At 45.0% G+C, this 19,549-nt stretch overlaps 1 protein-coding gene across 6 annotated transcripts in view; it reads left to right on the top strand.

Moving 5' to 3' along the window:
* GHR (growth hormone receptor) overlaps positions 1 to 19,549 on the top strand; it is a 213,743-nt gene that overhangs the window by 144,583 nt on the left and 49,611 nt on the right. For all 6 annotated transcript variants that reach the window (XM_054715291.1, XM_054715288.1, XM_054715289.1 and 3 more), the window contains one exon: positions 12,307 to 12,372. In XM_054715291.1, the coding sequence (XP_054571266.1) occupies positions 12,307 to 12,372 (66 nt within the window). The remainder of the gene's footprint in view (positions 1 to 12,306; positions 12,373 to 19,549) is intronic.

The raw sequence follows: 19,549 nt of genomic DNA, 5'->3' as shown, positions 1-19,549 counted from the left end.
CTGTTCGATGCTTCGATGTCTCTGGCTCTATTTTTGTTCATCAGTTGTTCATTAGGAACAGTTCTTTATTCTGCCGTCATAAGCACCTCATAAATTTTCAGGTATCAGTAATGATAGCCTGAAATATTATCATTTCAATCAAATATTTTATTTTTTCATCTTTAACCTTTTGCCAGAGGCTTTTTGGTCCGTGGTTTCTGCCAAGAGGAAGTGAGTAAATGCTGCCAGGTGGCCAGATGTGGGCCGTCTGCTTGCTCCGCCGTCAGCGTAGCCCTACGCTCAGATGTCCAGACCCAGTCTTTCAGATCAGAACCAGGTTATTCTGTTCAGTGACAGCGTCTGGGATTTTCTGGACCCTCTGCACGTGGCCTGGAAGGAACTCCAGCTGCAGGGGCGGGGGGCTCTGACGTAGCCCACTTGGCAGCAAGGTGGGGAACATCTAATAGAAATGTTTAATATGTTATTTTTATTTCTCAAGTTAAATCTGTTCAAAGCAAACATTTGTGTTAATTTGGGGGCCCTGCTGGGTTTGAAGTTCCAGCTGATGCAATGTGATTATCTCAATGTTGTGGGGTCAAACCCAGGAGTCAAAATAAGACCACCGGAGGCTGCTGATTGATTAAAAAAGCAGGCAAGGATTTATTGAACTGGCCAGGATGGCCGCGAGGGCACCACACGCAGGTGGCCACCCTCACGACCGCACCGTCCCAAGTGTAGGCAGTCCTTTTAAAGGTCCAAACCACAAAAATTTTCCTTTTTTTTAAATTCTAAATTCTAAAGGCTGAGAACAGCCTGCAGGGGGGTTCCCAGCCCCTGCTGGACATTATTGGAATGTGGCCCTATCTTGCGAAAGCAGGTTTTACAGAAGCAGAACCAAGCAGACTCAGTAATCTCTAAAGGTTATCTACAGTTTCTACTCCTGGAGCCACTGAGTCAGTGGGAATCAATCTCCTGTAGTCCTGGTCCACAGGCACAGGAAATTACCTCTGTGAGTCTCCAGGTCTCAGTCTGGAAGCTGAGGTGACCACCCTATTGTCCAAGCAAGCAAGTGCGTGCAGAAGCCAGAATAGCAGGGTTAAAATTCAAACAGCAGTTTTTACCCAAGTATGGTTGCTACCATACTTCACTCTTGTGTGTTTTATCACTAAATGGTCGTGTGATGAGGATGGTTCTGAAGAGGAGGTCGCCAGCCACTGCAGGGAGAGAGCGAGGGGCATGAGCCTGGAAGACTTGGCGGAGGGATGGAAAAGGAAACTTTCCCATCAAAGTCAAGTCATGTGGTGAAAGCCTTATTTTGTCAAGGTCTTCGGAACAAGCAGGACCCATCGAGAATAATGGGTATGAGCTCAGTGTTCTCGGAGGTCATTCCCGGGCCACTGCAAGAGCCCCGTGGATTTGCTAACCCCTCAGGCACGCAGCTGAAGAGCCCGGCTTCCTGACACAGCCCTTTCGTCCCGCCATGCTCCAGCTCAAGAGCCTCTGTGGCTCCTACTGCCAAGTGCTTCAAGTCTGTGCTTTGAGGCCATCTGGCTCCACGTTAAATGTCCAACTCTTCCACCATCTCCTCTGGGACACAGCCCCCATCACAGCCAGAGCTGTCCCTAGCCGCCATCTCTAAGCCAGTCTTGCCTGCCATCATTGCCCTGGACCATGGTGTTTCCCCCCCTGCCCATTCATCTGCATCCTCCATTCTACTAGCCGAAAAATCGGTGGCAGTCCTATCACTTGCGTTAAAATGATCAAGTCACTCCTGACTGTGTCCACCTCCCACTTCCCCAGCTCCTTATGCATCGATGAGTTCTAAACATTTTAGCCCTTAGGAGCCTCTGGTGGTATCCGGTCTGTTAGGTTTGCTTCCTGCCTAGACTGGGACTTCAGATCCCAGTAGCCAAGTATCCAACTACTTTTCCTTGTGCACAGAACCTAGCAGAGAGCTAGGCGTGGGCACGTAGGCAGGGCTCACTTAAAGATGTGCTGACTGAAATGACTATGTATAACCTGTTTCTCATCTCAGTATTTCTCAGTAGCAAGAAATGGGTTTAGAGAAGATATTTTTACACCACATGGCCGTGTCATCCGCTTACCTTTATACTACATGCCACCAGTTATGAACAATAAATAGATTTTGTGGTAAAGCTGGAACAGAGTAGATTACCCGCTAAAACTACACTATAGAAGTAGAAAAAATTTTAAATAAACATATACTTACTGGGTTTTAATTAAAGAAAGCTACTTGACTATACATTGTAATATTTCTAAAATATACCTATTTGTGCCAATCTAACTGTAAGAAAGTGCTCAAGGACAGAGAACAATGTGAATTATTTCCTGGAAGCTATGGGTAGATCCTAATCATTGGAAGTGAGCATTACACGTAGTCTGCATTCCAGTGTGACTTCAAGGACTTTTTTGGAAGTCTCTGGGTCCTCTAACGCTGTTTGGCTACACATTCACAGCACGTACTCCGGGCACATTTTCCTGTTTTGAGAGATCAGCCTAATGATAATAACTGTATACAAATAGTCTGCATTCCATGTTCCTCCTCAGCAATCTTTCCAAGAAAAATGACTGATGGAGAACCTCAGTGCCCAACTCCAGGAGGGGTAAATGTCAAAAATTGTCAGAATGGAGCCACTGATGGGAAATGTTTTATGAAGGAGGGATGATTCCAGGGAGTTGGATAGTTTGCTTTGGGAAGAAAGGATGGGAACTTTCAGCAGAAGAGGAAAAAGAAAAAAAATTAAGGAGACAGAGGACGCAGGCTGAGGATCCTAAGTGCCCTGTCTTGCCTAACGCATGGGTTTACACTAACACGTTGTGGGAAAGAAGTCGGAGTAATGAAGCAGTGCCTTCTGGAGGAGCGATGTGAATGTTGGGCTGAAGAATTTGGACTTAATCCAGCAAACGAGAGGTGCCATTTGAGTCCATAAGTGGAGGAGTAGCAAATGAAAAGGGTATTTAGGAAGATTAATCCAGCAGGAGAATGGACTGGGATCCTAGCTCAGGGCAGAGGAAGGCCTGGATGAAGACAGGGCCCTTGTTTGGGAAGCGTTAGATGGAAAAAGGAAGAAGGCAGAGCCTAAGGAACATTTACCGTGAAGCAGCGGCCAATTACATGTTCTGACAATTAGTAGGAAAGGGGAATCATAGACAAGTCCAAAAATTTGTGTCTTTGAGTCCAAGAAAATAGTGGTGGGATAGGGAAAAGATACTAGCTGCTTTTTAGATTGCCAGCTATTTGCATTCAAAGATTCTTCCTGCTTTAACTGCCTTTGTGCCCAGCTAAGCAACTTAGCAACATTTATTTGTTGCGAATTTTAAAGAATTGTCACATGCTTTCTAGGTGTTTTTATTATGATGATGACTAGTGGCCCAGTGCACAAAATTCGTGCATGGGGCGGGGGGGTTGTCCCTCAGCCTGGCCTGCACTCTCTCCAATCTGGGACCCCTTGGGGGATGTCCGACTGCCGATTTAGGTCTGATTGGAATCCCTCTCGCAATCCGGGACCGCTGGCTCCTAACTGCTCACCTGCCTGCCTGCCCGATCACCCCTAACCACTCTGCCTGCTGGCCTGCTCACCCCCAACTGCCGCCCACCCCCCTCCCACTGGCCTGATCACCCCCAACTGCCCTCCCCTGCCAGCCTCATGGCCCCCAACTGCCCTCCCTGGCCAGTCTCCTGGAAGGTCTCCTGGTCTAACTAGCATATTACCCTTTTATTAGTATAGATGATGATGATTATGATGATGATGATAATGATGTATTGATTTTTGGGTATACAGCTTACTTTTCAAAGTGTTCCCCTCGATATTCCAGTACTGAGCTGACACCATACATAGTTATCACAATATTATTGACTGTATTCCTATGCTTTACTTATTTCATGGTGACTACCTGGCAACTACCAATTTGTGCTTCTTAGTCCCTTCACCTCTTTCACCCAGTGCCCCAGCCTCCCTTCCCCTCTGGCAACCACCAGTTCTCTCTCTGAATATATGAGTCTATTTCAACTTTGTTCATTTTTTTTTGTTCTTTAGATTCCACATATAAGTGGAATCATATGGTATTTGCCTTTCTCTGGATAAGAAAGCTGTGTACATATAGACAATGGAATATTACTTGGCTATAAAAAGTGAAATATTATCATTTGAGATGGCAAATAGACTTAGGGTGAAATAAGTCCGGGTTCCTTGGACTTCAGAAGAGGAAGGGAATAACCCTCCATACCATTATACCTACTCGTGGAGCTGGGGTTGGATCACCTTTCCTTGAGGCACATCAGCTGCCCAGAGAAGAGTGGCTACCTGGAGAGAATCAAGATTCTGTTAGTAAAGAGGAAGGGGAAGGTAGAAGCAATCTTGGTGGCCATTGTAAGGAGTTTGGACTTTATTCTGATCACATAGGAAGCATTGGAGAATTTTAGATCATTGAAGTAACATGATCTGTTTATGCTTTTAAAAGTCACCCTGTTTAATGTTTCAATAGTTAATTGAAGTGGGACAAATATGCAAGTGGAAAGATTAGGAAGCTATTTGAGAGTTCAGACAAGATGTGTTGGAGGCTTGGACTATTATAATAGCAAAGGAAATGGAGAGAAGGGAATTGAGATGGAATGGACATACTTGTCAATGGGTTAAAGGGGAAAAGAGGAGTTAAGGAAAGTGAAGACACAAAGATAACCTAGAGGTTTGGGGCTTAAATACCAGGGTGGATGGTGAAATAATTTACAGAGATAGCGAAGAGTTGAGCAGGAGCAGGTTTGATCAGAGATTACTCAAGAATTCTGTGTTAGGACTGAGACACTGATAGGATACTTAGTGATGATGCCAAGGAGGCTGAACAGAGACTGCAGTTCAGTGGAGAAGCTGAGGCTGAAGGTAGAAATGTGGAGCCATCAGCATGTAGGTAATGTTTAAAGCCATGAGACTAGGGAAGTGAAGAGTCTGTGACACTACAATATTTAGGGCTCAAGAAGAAGAAGAGAACAAGGAAGGACAGCCTGTGAAATGAAAGGGAAACCAAGCCAACTTGGCGTCATGGAAGCGAGGTGGAGCATGTCTCAAAAAGGAAATGGTCCACTGGGTCAAGTACATCTCAAAAAGTGAGGAGTACAGGGAAGGGGAAGAGCCCATGGGATTTGATCAGGCAGAGTTCATGGAGGGGAGGGATCAGAAGCACAGCTGAAGTGGATTCAGAAGAGAAGGAACCAGAAAGCGCAGGCAGCCATTTGGGCAGCGCTGACAAGATCCGGGAATAGCGGAGAAGATTCTGGGAGAACAACTCCAGAGAAACCAAAAATAGACTTCACTTTCCAGATGAGTTTTTCAGTGTTTTTTAATGTTATTCTTGAGAAAGAGAAATGTCCAATTACGCAGAACCTATTGTGGTTTTCATTTGAAATGATGTTGGTGGCCCAACAATTCCTGACCTCTATAGATCCCTTTCCCCTGCACGATCCTCCTTTAGACAAACCCAGGCCATTCAGAGTTCTAGTTCAGGGCAGGGGCTAATGGCAGACAAGACTCCGTTGAGATCTAAATGGTCACACCTATTATTTTGCTTGCTCTTCAGCTGCATTTAGCGGATGCTAGGAAGTTCATTAAATCTAAATATGCATGTAAATTAATTAATACCAATTAAATATCAATCACATTTACTGCAGATCCTAAACTTGAACTATGTAAAGTCTCACAGGTATCTTCCTTTGCCCCAAAGGTGTCCTTCTTGGCCTTTTAAACATACATCTACCAGAAAGCAGAGCAGGGCAGAGTTGTGTGGGAGCCCTGTCCCTCTCCCTCCCCCTCTCCTCCTGGCCTCCGCACAATAAAAACTCTGTTCAGAACTTGGCTGGCTGCTGCATTTCCCACATTCGATCAGGGAACACTTAAAGCCATACAGTGTCCCCGTCCCGCCAGAAAGCCTATGGGCAGGGTGCCTCTCTAGGCCAACACAAAGACTCACTGTCCCGGGCATCTGTGCCAGCGCAGTGGCCACATACGGATTGTCAATAAGGCTTGTGATTTTTTTTTTCTTTATGTCATATCATCATCCCAGGAAACGTAATTCAAGCCAGGAAGCAAAACCTATATTCTAGACTGGGAGACTTTGCCTGCCCTATAGCTACAAAGAAATATAGCTCCTTTTCAGTTTAAACATACTCCTTCCAGAAAGATGTCATATGTTGTTTTTTTTTCACACCTGGTATAATTTTCTACTTTAAATGGATGTTGTATGATTTGATTGACTGTTTTGACTGTACTTTTAATTGTGCATTTTGGAAACTCAGAATGTAGAGTTAGAGTTAAGCTTCAGCATCCATAAAGGTTTCTTCTCACTGGAGCCAAAAGCTACAGAAAGCCCAATGAAAAGGACAAAGTTTAAAAAAATAAGCACCGGGTACCTTGCTGCCAAGGTATGTGCCTATGGTGGCTTGTCACCTTATCCATCTCCATTCACTGTTGGGTAGAGCTTCCATTTTCCACTGCAAAATGATTTCTGGAGCTGGTCCCACGCTAGCCACAAAGCAGAGTTTCAACTATTTCTTTCCAAAACTGGCCTTCAGAAAGTGAATCTAAAAATTGTGAGTCAAGTATCTGAGAGAAGCTGTGTCAAAGTCCTCTTTTTTCTCTTATTACATACAGATGTGACAAATACATCTGTAATTACACATAACCTTCCACTGAGACCCTTGGTTAACTCATAGATAGGAACTAATCCAAAGGAGAGGCCGCTGGTCTGAAAGGCCAGATAAGCCTTCATACTACAGATATTTATTAAGGGCCTACTGTGTGCAGGTTTAAAAAGGTTAAAATATGGTTCCTACACTCAAGGGGCTTGTAATCTAATTGTGGGGGCAAGAAAGTAAACACAAAATAGTGCAAAATACAGCGTAGGACATTAGTAACTATAAGCTGAGTGGCAGATATAATAAATGCCACTAATTGAGAGACCATTGTGATGATAAACACTATGCATCAGCCCATGGACATGGGCAATAGGGTAGTGAAGACATTGGGGGAAGGGGGGGTAAGGGCTGGGAGCAGGAGGGTAAGGGGGGGAAAGGGGAGATATCTGTAATACCGTCAACAATCAAAAGTATATTAATATACACACACACACACACACACAAATAAACACTTTGCGTCAAACATGCTGTTAAGCGCTGTATGCACATTATTTTATTTTCTGAACTGTTACCCCCACTCTATAGGCATAAATTAACCTCTGGTCTTCTCCCCATTCTGGAGACAGCAAAGAGAATGATATAGGTGAGCGGAGACCTAGAATCAGGAATGTGCCCGATGGCTCGCAGACACAGTGGTCTGGGGCGGAGGGTCCGTTTAGGGGAATAGAGAGCAGTGAGCCTTGGGGCCTGTGTGAGTCTGTTCACCACCATATCCCAGTGTCTGGTGTAGTGTCTTGCACATAATGGGTGCTCAATACATATGTATTTAATCAACTAATGGCCCTCTGGGTTATGTCTATGACCTAGACCAACTACAGTGGAATCAAGGTAATGAGTGAATTAAAACCATACACCAGACAGCCTCCTGACCCAGTGCCAACACCTCCCAGTTCCCAACTATGGATCACAGTGAAGGGTTCAAGTGGGAAGGACACGCTGCAATGGGACAGGTCTGGCAGCAATCGCAGCTGCAACTCAATGGGGTCCCTTTCATGGAAGCTGACATGGTAAACACTCCACAGGGCCTTACCCTGGCCTGCTAAACTGTGCCAGGTCTGGCCCTGGCCCTCTGCAGTCTCAGCTCCTTTGCCTGTCCCCTTCCCCTTCCCGCTCCGCTCCGGCGACACTAGACTCCTCCTTATTCCTCAGACCCACCTTCAGGCCTATATTTTTCCATTCTGCTTGCAGGGCCACAGTAGCCACTCACCCACATCTTATTGCTCCACTCTGCTACCTGCGCTACCTGTTTGCTTATCTGTTGACGGTGCCCGCACACGCCCCAGAACGTGGGCCCAGAAAGGCCTCTCTCTGCCTCTGTGTTCCTGGCATCTAGGACAGCGTCTGGCACATCAGAGCTGCTCACACACTGCAGCTTCGACTGATGGTCACTTTCTCTAGCTCTCAGGTACCTACCTACCAAGAGAACAGGATTTTGTTCAAGAAACATTACATGAGAATGGATGAGTGGAGCTTGGGAAGAAACGAGAGGCTGGGTGGCAGGAGCCTAGACCAACCTGTTTATAGAAGATGCCTTTGCCCGGGGAGGGGAAAACACACCTCCAAACCTCTGGCAAAGCGTATGCTTTCTTAGGACACATTTGACACGCCATGCTTCTGAAGCACTGCCCGGTCTCAGCAAGGAGACTCATGAATTGGCCAAAGCAACCAATTCACAGGACTTACAAGTCACTCCTACCAGTCTCAGCCCAGTACATGGGCAACAAGGATGGTATACCTCGAAATCCACAAGGTGGCCCTCTGCTGTGATCAGAACCGGGCAGATGCATCCTTCTGGGTGACAGGAAGGGGGTAAGGAAATAAAACAATCTTATTTCCATTGTTTCTTTCCTTCACCAAACACTTTTAAGGGGCCAACTACCATGAAAATGTGGTAAAATATGCTGCCTGTGCCTCAAGTTTGAGCATCAATGTCCCAGGAGAACACTTGTCATGGAGCTGATGATGCACTTTAGAATCTTCTTTTGTGCAAGTTGAGACTCCAAAGGCCACAAAATGATAAATTTAAAATAATTATATAAGTAAAATCATCATGCCTCACAGCTCTTCCTGAAAGACTTCCTAGTGAGATATTCAGTAATTTTATGAATATGCATTTAGCATACATTTAAGGGACTGAGCTAATACTTTGGTGGATCCAAAGGAGAATGAGACATGGTCTTTGTCTTCAAACTTCAAGTTTATCATTCATTGGGCAAGTCAGGTAACTAAGGTACTAGGCAAGGAATCCTATGTGCCCGGGTCCAGGTATTAAGAAAAAGTGTTCTGAAAGCACAAAGCACAAAAAAGTGTTCTGAGAGATGGATTTCAACTGGGAGAACATAAAAAATACTTCATGGAGCAGAAGACACCCAAACTGATCTTGAAGGGCAGGTGGAATTTCCACAGGCTTCAGTGGTGGAGAGCCTGGATTTGTAGCATTTGCCAATTATTATGGGGTAAATATTCCCGCTATGGCTGATTTCAAGTTAATGGCGTGACATCACTGAACGCAGAGTTGGAAAGAGGTGGCAGGTCCAGCACACTGCCTGTGAGTCGCCATCTGAGCTTTGGACTGTCAAAATCCCTCTGACTCTGTCGCTTCAATGAATGAATTCGCAGGTATTAAGAACATCTAAAACCCCATTATAAAGGGAGAGACCCTTCTGTCCTCCCCACACCTCAGCCTGACCTCTCAGTACTCTGGTCTTCTGGTCTCAGTCCTATGCTCCTGACTGGCCTACCTCGGACTGATGTCAGCTCAGCCAACCTGCGATTCTGGTCGCTCCTCTGAGCACGGCTGTGATGACGTTGGGCCCCTGCTGTCACGTGGCACAGAGGCTAGCTTACTGCCCACTGCCTGGTGTTGACACCTCTGTTCTTCTCCTTAATGAAAAGCAGTTATGTCCGACCTTGTACTCCACTTCCCGACTAGGGCGCATATCTGGACCTTGGTGTCTCTCTCTGTAAAATGGGGACAGTAACGGTATCTACATGTAAGGTTTAATGAGTTAGCACCTGCAGAATACTGGATAGACAAAATATTAAGTGCTTAGTAAATGTTAGAGAGTCTTGTCATTTTCATTATCATTGTCACTGTTGTGGCTCCGCCACTACCCTGACTTCTCCCCCATCCCAGATCAGCCGCACTCCACTCCCTCCGACAGATCAAAGCCCCTCGCATACCCTGGCCGTCTTACGTCTTATGTTTGTGCAGTGTTTCCCTGGGCTCCAACTTCCTTTTCTCTTCCTCTTCACTGCCTGTTTATCTCAAGTTCAGCCCCCCCTCAAGCTTGTCCAGGACCACTCCTTCCTTTAAAGATCCCTGCCCAGAAACTGGGCTCCCGGAGGCCAGGGGCTGTAGCCACCTTGTTTATAGCACCCACATTTCAAAGCCCCTCTGTAATGGATTGGATCTTCGGTCTGTTGTCACCCCTGATTAGTGTCTCCCTCACTGCCCAGCCTTTCTAGATATTAAGGACAGCGTTGACACTCACTAAAACTGACAGCTGGGCGCGACACCTCCATCGCTAAGATGGCACAATAGTGTTTATTATGCTTTACTTTGGTAACCAGTACCTTCCCGGCGCTGGCCTAGGTCTGTGCTCCTTCCCCAGGAGTCATCTGCTCCTTTCATGTCTTTATTCGGCACATATTGTGCAGGGTGTTAGCTGAGTGAGAATTTTTGCTTCATGAAAATGTTACCAAATACCAACACCAAGAAGGGGAGCGCACCAGATGTCTGTCTACAAGGAAAGCAGACTCCTGGCTCGCGAGGGGCCCAGCGGCCGGCTCCCCAAGCATTTCCAGGCCTGAGGCTTGGCTCTGCGCGCTCCCCCGGGGCCTCATAACTGACCCCCACATTCCATTTCAGGCACCATTCTGGAGAAATCTGTCAGCCGTACCGCTGATCCGAGCCTGGAAACTGGTGTCTGCTCGTTTTCTCCGTTTCCAGCTGAAAACTGAGACACCCTTGCTGGATAACTCTGACCAAAATGACACATGCGCTTGTGTGCCATGCCACGATTGACTTAATTTTCCTCTTCCTTTGAGCCATTGGAACTTTCTCAAGGAGCACATAGTTGTCAGTGATACAGGCCCACTCATGGTTGCAAGTTGTCTACAGTTGCCAAACCTTGACCAGAAATATTTTATGTTCTAGTGCCCAAGGGGTAATAAAAGTGTTCTCCAATGTTAGCAAGGACTTGGGGTGGGGGTGGGTTCTAGATAATGGTCATACTAAACTCAGGGTAACAAGGTAGCAAGTGGACTTGTCCTAAGATATAATTTTCCTTTCTGGTCACGTTAAAATCAGGGGGTAATTGATTATCTCTTTGTCATAATCCATTATTGCATTTGGAAGTAAATGAGCTTCTACATATGATGCTACTAGTAAAATTTTGAGAGAGAATAAGAAGAAACACTTCCAGGACTGTGGTTGAACAAAAGGATCTTTTATTTAAATATGTTTATATTGATTTCAGAGATGAAAAGAGAGAGAGATAGAAACATCAATGATGAGAGAGTCATTGATCAGCTGCCTCCTGCACGCCCCATACTGAGGATCGAGCCTTCAACCTGGGCATGTGCCCTGACCAAGAATCTAACCGTGACCTCCTGATTCATAGGTCAGCGCTCAACCACTGAGCCACGCTGGCCGGGTGAGGATCTTAACATCATCCGTGAGGTTCTATATTATGAACTACAGGCCCGCTGAGCTCAGTGGGGAGGTGTGAAAAAGCAGGTTGAAACGTGGACCAGGGCAGGTGGGCAGGGTTCTCCCAGCTCTGAAATTTAGGGGGATGGGAGTGGGTTCGCTTACTGCCCATGCATCTTCATTTTCTTCTTCTTCCTTTTTTCGTATTAGAGAAAGGTTTCTTAGCATTGTTACTGTTGGTTTCTATTGAGGCCCAAAGCACATCGTTTCCCTGCTGTGATTAAAGCTCCCTGTTCTTTGGGGGCCTGGACCCCATTGCCTCTCTAAAAATAGCCCCAGATCACGTGATCGGGGTGGGGAATCCCGCAGGAACCCCCTTCCTCACCAGGTAGCAGTTGCGTACTTTGTAGTCGAGATGCTTGCAAAGCAACCCAGTTCGGCAGCCCAGTGACAACCGCCTGATCATTTTCCATTTTTCCTGTTTTGAGTGCAACCGAATACTAGTATCAATAAAATTATAGCTGCTTATATAATAGATGACTCACTGCCCATCTCACATCATAAAGTTCAGTGTCTCTCGTCCAACTTTTGCTTCCCCCTCATTCCTTCCCTGCTCCCAGGATGGTTCATGTGTTTATGGCTAAGAATAAGGTTTTTTGAAGGAACTTTTAAAAAATGTAAGAATTGATAGGCTTCCTTTTCATAAGCAAGACTCAAATGATACAGGAAGACTTCTTTCATTGTTCCTGCCAGTCTAGAGGGGACTACGCGCAGAATGTTTCCATTTGCTCTGACACTGATGGGGGTTTCTTAGAAGGCAGGTATGATTGTAATTTTAAAAGAAAGAAAAAGATGATGGTGAGGTTGGCCCACCTCACCGTTTGTCATTTGAAAGTGAGGTGGTAACAGGGTCACCTCAGACCATTTTGGAGAGATGACTAATGGTTTTCTTCTCTTTCTGTTGCAGCCATACCAGCTATCCTTGACAGAGCATCCCAGAGTCTACAAAGAGTTAATCCTGGCCCAATGACAAGTAAGAATTGTAGTCCTTTTTCCGCCTTCAGCGATATTATCTATGCTTTACTGTAATTCAGGGGTGGGGAACCTTTTTTCTGCCAAGTGCCATTTGGAGATTTATAACATCATTCACGGGCCATACAGAATTATCAACTTAAAAACTGGCCTGCAATATTTGCCCAAACATTCAATTAACTCACCCCTACTGCCTTGGCAGGGTCAGACCAAGTGGTTCCAAGGGCCTTATATGGCCCGGGGGCTGGACGTTCCCCACCCCTGCTAATTCAAGCTATTGTCCTTTCCCTATTTTCATTGGGGTTACAGTAACTGGATGAATGAATGACTGAAATTGCACAGGCAAACTAAAAGATTCTTTGTCAGAATGTCTCTTGTCAACTTCTCTGTGAGGCTACTTCTTCATTTCGCTAATGGGCTTGTCAGTCGTGTCAGAACACAAACTGTACAACCCCCCAAGTTAGAGCATCTGACAAGTTGATCTGTTTTTTCATTAACGTGAGGGGTTGAGAGGGGTGGCTGTTTGGTTAGGTCTGGGTTTTCCCAGCTGGTATATTCCACACTCTTCACTCAGCTTAACTTTATGGAAGGAAGTGAGAAGGAATTCATGAAAAATGTTTTGCTGAGGGTGTGTGCTCCATCCCGCATTGGAACCCTCCCCACGCACAAACATAATGCATTGCCCTGCAGACTCCCCCAGAGCCGCAGTGATTCCCCAAGCCATTGTCCTCGTCACGTCATGGGGTCCGAGGAGCTAAGCATTGAGCCGTGTTGCAACTACAGGTTGCAGAGTGGCGGATGTGGTGGTGAAACTCCTGCCAGTCACTTGGCATCTGCTAATGTTCTTTGTGATAAGCAAGAATACTAGCTAATTATCCTTCCTGTGTGGTGTATCACACAGAACTCACCTCCCTGCACAAGGGGAAATCGTAACCCCTTCTTTCTCGCTCCGGGGAGAGTGCACACAGCTCAGGAGGAGCGCAGCCTCAGGAGGCCAGCCTGGGTTAGTCCCAGATGCTCCCAGCACGCTGTGGGATCTCCCCTGAGCTTCACACCCTCTCTGCACCTTGGTTCTGCTCTGTTTTGCTTTGTTCTCTCTAAAATAGAGATGCTAATAGTACCTAACTCATACAGTTACTATGAAATTACAGGTGTAATACATTTGAAGTAATGAGAATAGTGTCTGGCCCTGGGCTGTTTATTTGTGTTCTCTCGTGGCTTTTATTTTATTCCAGCAAGTATTAGAATTGAATATGAAATTTCCCATCTTGATTCTATTTTGCATCTTAGCATCACTGTCATTTGTTTGAACCGAATGAAGACTTTTGTGTGCCCTCTTTTCCTTCTGAATAGACTGTGCTGTCTGTAAGGATAGGGGTTGTATTTTATCCATCCTGTAGACTACACAAAAAAATATGCAAAAAGAATAGAAGCCAGGTTCTTCCTAATATCTTAACCATTTTTCGGCCACCATGGAGTACCTCCATGCCCTTCAGCCGGCCTTTACGAAAGAGAGGGGCCCAGAGAAACAGGCGGAGAAACTTCGCTTGTCTATTACTATAAATACAGTCTCTCCCACAAGCCTCCACAGAACCTTAGCTTCAGGTCATGGCACTGGCGTCATGGTCTGGTCTTGGGACGTGTCACAGGACATCTCCATTGTCATCACTATGGCATCCCGTTGGTACTTCAGCCTGCCTGTGACCTATCACTGCCTCCAGAAGAGCCAAAGGATCGCTCAGCTTTACGCATTCTTTTTCATCAGATGTTTCAACCTTAAGGATTTTGTTAGCTGACAACACAGCTAAAATAAGCACAAAAGAGAAGCGTGTCTGTGCAGGGATGGCATCTGAGCGGGAATGTGCAGCATGTATTTGTTGCAGAGAACTTGAGCTTTGACCTGCATTAGAGAGCCACGCTGACACTGGGTGCTGACATTGAAGCTGACATTGAATTCTTGACAGTCCGCTGTTTATAAACAATTCCACAAGGATGCAGTCAGTAAGCACAGATGCTGTGACCCTTCTAAGGAGCCAGTGTTTCTGTTGGCTCTCTCTTGCACCCACACTGGGGCAGCCCTTCCTGACTCACAAGCAGCACTAATCTCCAGTTAATGCCCCACATCCTACAGATACTGCTTATCCCCCTTCCACGCGTCTCTGAAGTAGCAGGAGGCAGGTAGAATTATCCGCTTTATACAGGAAGGAACGGAGGCATAGAGAGAACAGCTTTCCTGAGTCTCTAACTAGGAAGAGTGTAAAGAGGATACCGTCGGTGCAAAGCTTGCAAAGTAGATAATGAATACTATTGGTAATTCAGACAACAGTGTTCAGTTGTCTTAAAATATGGACTTGGCAGTGACATTTTCCAGAGAACACCTGCAGCGTTTCCAGTGTCTGTGCTTTCTTACACGCGGCCCTGCTTGCACGTGTCTGTTAAGATTCCTTTAAGATAAATATTGGATCTTAACCTTTCCTCCTCCAGTTCCCAGCAACCCGCTGAGCCGTCATCAGAGGGAAGTAGATAGTGACCACTTAGTTTACAAGAGACCTGTTCTTCTGTGAGCTTCGGCCTGTGTCCGTGAGCTCACAGCTCAAGGTCAGCCTCCTCAGGTACCTGCAGGTCCTTTCTGGTTGTAAACAGACCTCAAGGTCTTCTTTTTCTTCCGGAACCCAAACAGTAAGAACATCATTAGAGATCTACAGGCATAGGCCTCTAAAAGCCTTGATCTTTGCTCTAAGTATTATTTTTTTTTTTTTAGTCTGAGAAGGATGATTAAGCATCTCTCTAAAAATTCCAGTGGGGCTGTGTGTTCTCCATATACCAATTCCTGGTGCGGTTTCTCTTCCAAGGCGTGACACACAGTTTTCAAGGATGAGATCCAAGACAAACATTCTTTCACCCGGGGTGACCCCCGTGGGTGGCGAACACTCCTTAGTGGCTCCTGGAAGTGGAAGCGTCCCCAAGTTGGTTGTGACCTTTGAGTTCGTCTGGCCCGCGGCCTTCTGATATGCTGAGCGCTGCAGCCTCAAACCAGCGGGTTACCACTGCTCTCCAGAGAGCCCTGGCTTCCGCACACAGACGCCTCTCCAAAGACAGGGCCCTGACCGTCAGTCCAGAAGGGCCTCTGTTCACACCAGCTCCTCCCGGTGGCGAACAGCTTTCAGATAGTGAACGTTTTTGCCCTGAGGACACAAAACCTGAATTCATTGTATAGGTTCCCTGCACCTGCTACAAATTAACCTGCGTACACTGGGAAAGCAGGCTATACATCACATTTATAAAAAGATTTGTGGGAATCAAACACAGGCACTAGGTAGCAGTAGTTCAATAGTGTGCCTCGTGGCACACATGTGAGATAATATATATTTCAACCAGAAGTAACTCAAGAAGTGATTAACTATTCAATAAAGAATGTATCACTTAGAAAAGAGGGTATACAACTTCCAAAGGGCTTTAAAAAATATAGGATTAGTAGGAAATTAATTTGCACGTAATTCACAATATATTATATGAAATAAGCTAATTTTTTTGAAGGTCAACAACTATTTAAACCAGGGGTTGGCAAACTGTGGTCCCCAGACCAGATGTTTGTTTTTGTAAATAAAGCTTTATTGCAGCACAGCCATGCCTGTTTGTCAGATTGCCTGCGGCTGCTTTGGGACCACAATGGCCAAGGTGAGTAGCTGAAACAGACTATACATCTGCAAGCTGAAAATGTTTACTGTCTTGCCCTTTAAGAAAAAGTATGCCAACCCCTGTTATAAACAGGAAAAAGTTTATTTCTGTAATGAATCAGTGTATGGAGCTAGTGATCATGTTTTTACTGGTCTTCTGCAGAAAATCATCTTCAGTTTGGTAGCTGACAGTAATGAGAATACAGGATTCACTTCACAATTTACTCACAGTAAACTCCTATATTGTAAAGTAAAATTAACAAATTCATTTGTTATTGTTATTGTTATTATTCAGTGTACTCCATCCAATGAAAGCTGAGCCTCTGTAAATGCTTGGTGATGAGTGGGGTGGGCAGTGATCTGCAGTCATCACGTAATATTGCCTTATGAAGAGTAGTCGGTGTAACACACACTCCATATGAGGGCAAGCTTGACGCTGCAATTTGTAGGGTTTTCATAAACTGCATTCCTGCTGAGGAATAAAGACAGAAGACTCTCCTGTGAGGAAACTCTGCGCTGCCAAAGGCTCCTCAGCTTGCAATCTCACGCATCACGGTAGACGTTGCGATTCCCATGAACGGCCTTCATGACTCCCCGGGGTTCTCAGGCGGCACTCCTGTCTGTACGAATGCAGGTTATCTTCTGGTCTCCATGTGACATGGAGAAGCAGCCTTTAAGTCTTTGCTGTTGCCCCTCCAAATTGGATTAATGGGAAAGCAAATATTTGCAGGAGAGGCCACCTGAGCTGGCGTTGTCAGCACAGATGGTTATGTGCACCTGTCACTGCAAAGCTCCTGGCAGGAAATGGAGAAACACCTGGCAGCATCCTCGCTGTGACAGAACTCTTTTCCTGAACTCCAAAAGCTGTTAAAATTGTACGCCTTTTGCACTGAACTCAAATGGTTTGTGTACAGTGGTAGCTTCCTTTCCGGATTGTAAGTTCTTTTGAAGGCAGTGCCTGATCTTCCCCATCTTCATATGCTCTGCTCCCTCTCCCACAGCTTCTACAGGGTCTGACACAACATGAGGGCTTCATATTTGCTCAATGAATATCTTAGTGAGGTCTGGGATTATGTGAGAGCAAATGTAGGGAGTGGAGAGAGAGCCCTGAGCATGGATTTCCCGGTGTTTGCACTTGCCATTCCCCCAACTCTAAGGCTGACGCAGATGAGTAATGTAACTATTTCCTTGACTCTGAGAGCAATAGATGCATTTTCTCTTCTACCTCCTTCCTTTCTCGTGGAGTAAAGCAGGCAAGAGGCCCCACCCGAAGTGTGGGAGATGTTCGTTCTTTCCAGACAGCAGTGAATATCCAAGAAAAAGAAAGGAACCACAGCACATCCTGAAAATAGTGGACCAGGGAACTTCTTTTCAAGGGTATATCTATTACTGCCTCCATGGCTGTTAGTGCTCAGGGGTGTGGGCATGTGAGTCTACCACAGTGTTCACACACTCAGATTGGGGACGTTTGTCCTGATCCTTCCCTGAGTGTGCGCAGATCCTCTGTTAAATATCCACAGGGTTCCACGGATGTGCACGTGTACATGGATTTCAGAGGCCACCTAGTCTCCAGTCTTGACTTCAGCCACTGTTCTGGAGGGAGCCTGGTAAAATATGAGGGTGATAGAGCAGATATAAAAAGGGAGTGGAAGGGGAATGGTAGCCCAGATTACACAGTGTGCTTTTTCTTTGAAAACAGCCCAGAATAACTCAAAATGGAGAAATGACTTCACCATTTTTATTCTGGTCATTCTAGCCCCTTAAAGGGGGTATCAACATGATGCATCAGTGAGTTCATAATGATACTTTTTTTTAAATAATCACCTTTGGAGATTACTAGGACATCTACTCACGAGTCTAAAAATTGATACATTAAAGGACAAAATCAAGCAATTACCTTGCATTTTTTGTACAAGTTGCATTTCAGGGTAACTGAATAATTAGTGAAGGAAAGTTGCTTTATTTTTGTTGTTATTTTTTCTCTTTACATAGACATAATCTAGATAAAAAATGCAGATAAAGTGGTAGGATTCAAGAAGTAACCACTTTAGAACCTCTAATGACATAATGGAGTTAGGTAAGATCATTAGTGAGTGACAAAATACTCTATTCTGGGTGCACCAGGCTGATAACATTTTGAACCCAGATCAATGTTATCCTCGTATGACATGTCTGTGATACAAGACTTCACAGCATCCCTCAGAAGGATTCTTTCCATTAGTGTTGAACCAAGTCAAATTAAGCCTGTAGGTCTTACTGCCAGTTTATAGGAAATAACAAGAATAGAGGAACATTTTTAAATGACTTTTTGGGGATGCAATAAACTAAAGGAAATTATCTTCCAAAAAACAAAAATGATGTAATAAAAAGGAGAGGAAATGTCCTAGATTTAAACAGACCTAAGAGACCTTGTAGGAGCCTAGTTTGCTTTCTGATTCAAACAAATGCATTGTCAAAAGACATTTTTTAGATAGTTTTGGAAATTTGAGCACAGGGTGGGCATTAGATGATATTGTAGGATCATTATTAGTTTGTTAGGTGTGATAAAAGAGTCCTTAGCTTTTAGAGATACAAAAGATGGTAATTATGATGGAAAAAAGATGATGAAACAATAGATAGGGGAGATATTCAGATTGGTCAAATGCTGATCATTGTTGAAGCTGAGTGAGGAACATAGACTGGTTCATTAAACCATGCTCTTTATTTTTGTGTATATTTTTAAATAATAAAAATAGAGTAATTCCTCATGAATAGATGGTCAACCTGTCCCCAAATAAAGACAATTCACATTCCCCGTGGGCCCATGAAATTATCCTTACTAGTGACCAAAGATCTATCTCTGAAAAGTAGGGCAAACCCACATAAGAACACAACAGTTAGAGAACTGCTGTGGAAAACCAGAAAATGCTTGAGTTCTGGCTTAAATAGATATTGAATGAGTTGTGCTAAAGTGTGTGGGCCTAAAGGGTTAATGTTGAAAGACATCCTTGTCTTTAGTGGCAACAAAAAGTAAATGACATGGCTAGAATTTCAGGCTATGGCCCTAGGTCATGTTTGAGCTAGAGATTTCATTGCCACTATTATCTAGTGTGATGATAGCTAGTGTGATAGCTTGCACATAAGCTCTGTTGTAGGCCTAATGTTGGTGCAAGCAATCTCCTAGAACTGAAGGCAGTAAATACTACTGTGTCCCAGTAGATTTCAAGACAATGTGACCATAGAGAATTTACATTTTGTCCCATTGGGTTAGCCTCTCACCACTCCTAAAACAGGAAACAAGGTAAGATCACCCGTAGGCTTTTGATTAAATTACTGACCAGAGAGAGAAGGGAGGAACCAGTTAGGAGCACTTTTATAAATGGAGCCTTTTTCTTATTTCTACTTTCTAGTTCTTTGCTCTTGAAGCCACAACTTGAAGGCTTGCCATTTATAAGCCTACAGAGAACACTTGGCATATGGCCACCCTGTCCGTGTCCATGCCATGGGGCCTGCTTTCCTCCC

The sequence above is a fragment of the Eptesicus fuscus genome, chromosome 4 (assembly GCF_027574615.1).
Source record: "Eptesicus fuscus isolate TK198812 chromosome 4, DD_ASM_mEF_20220401, whole genome shotgun sequence".
Taxonomy (NCBI): Eukaryota; Metazoa; Chordata; class Mammalia; order Chiroptera; family Vespertilionidae; genus Eptesicus; species Eptesicus fuscus.
This window is presented reverse-complemented; position numbering and strand designations above follow the sequence as displayed.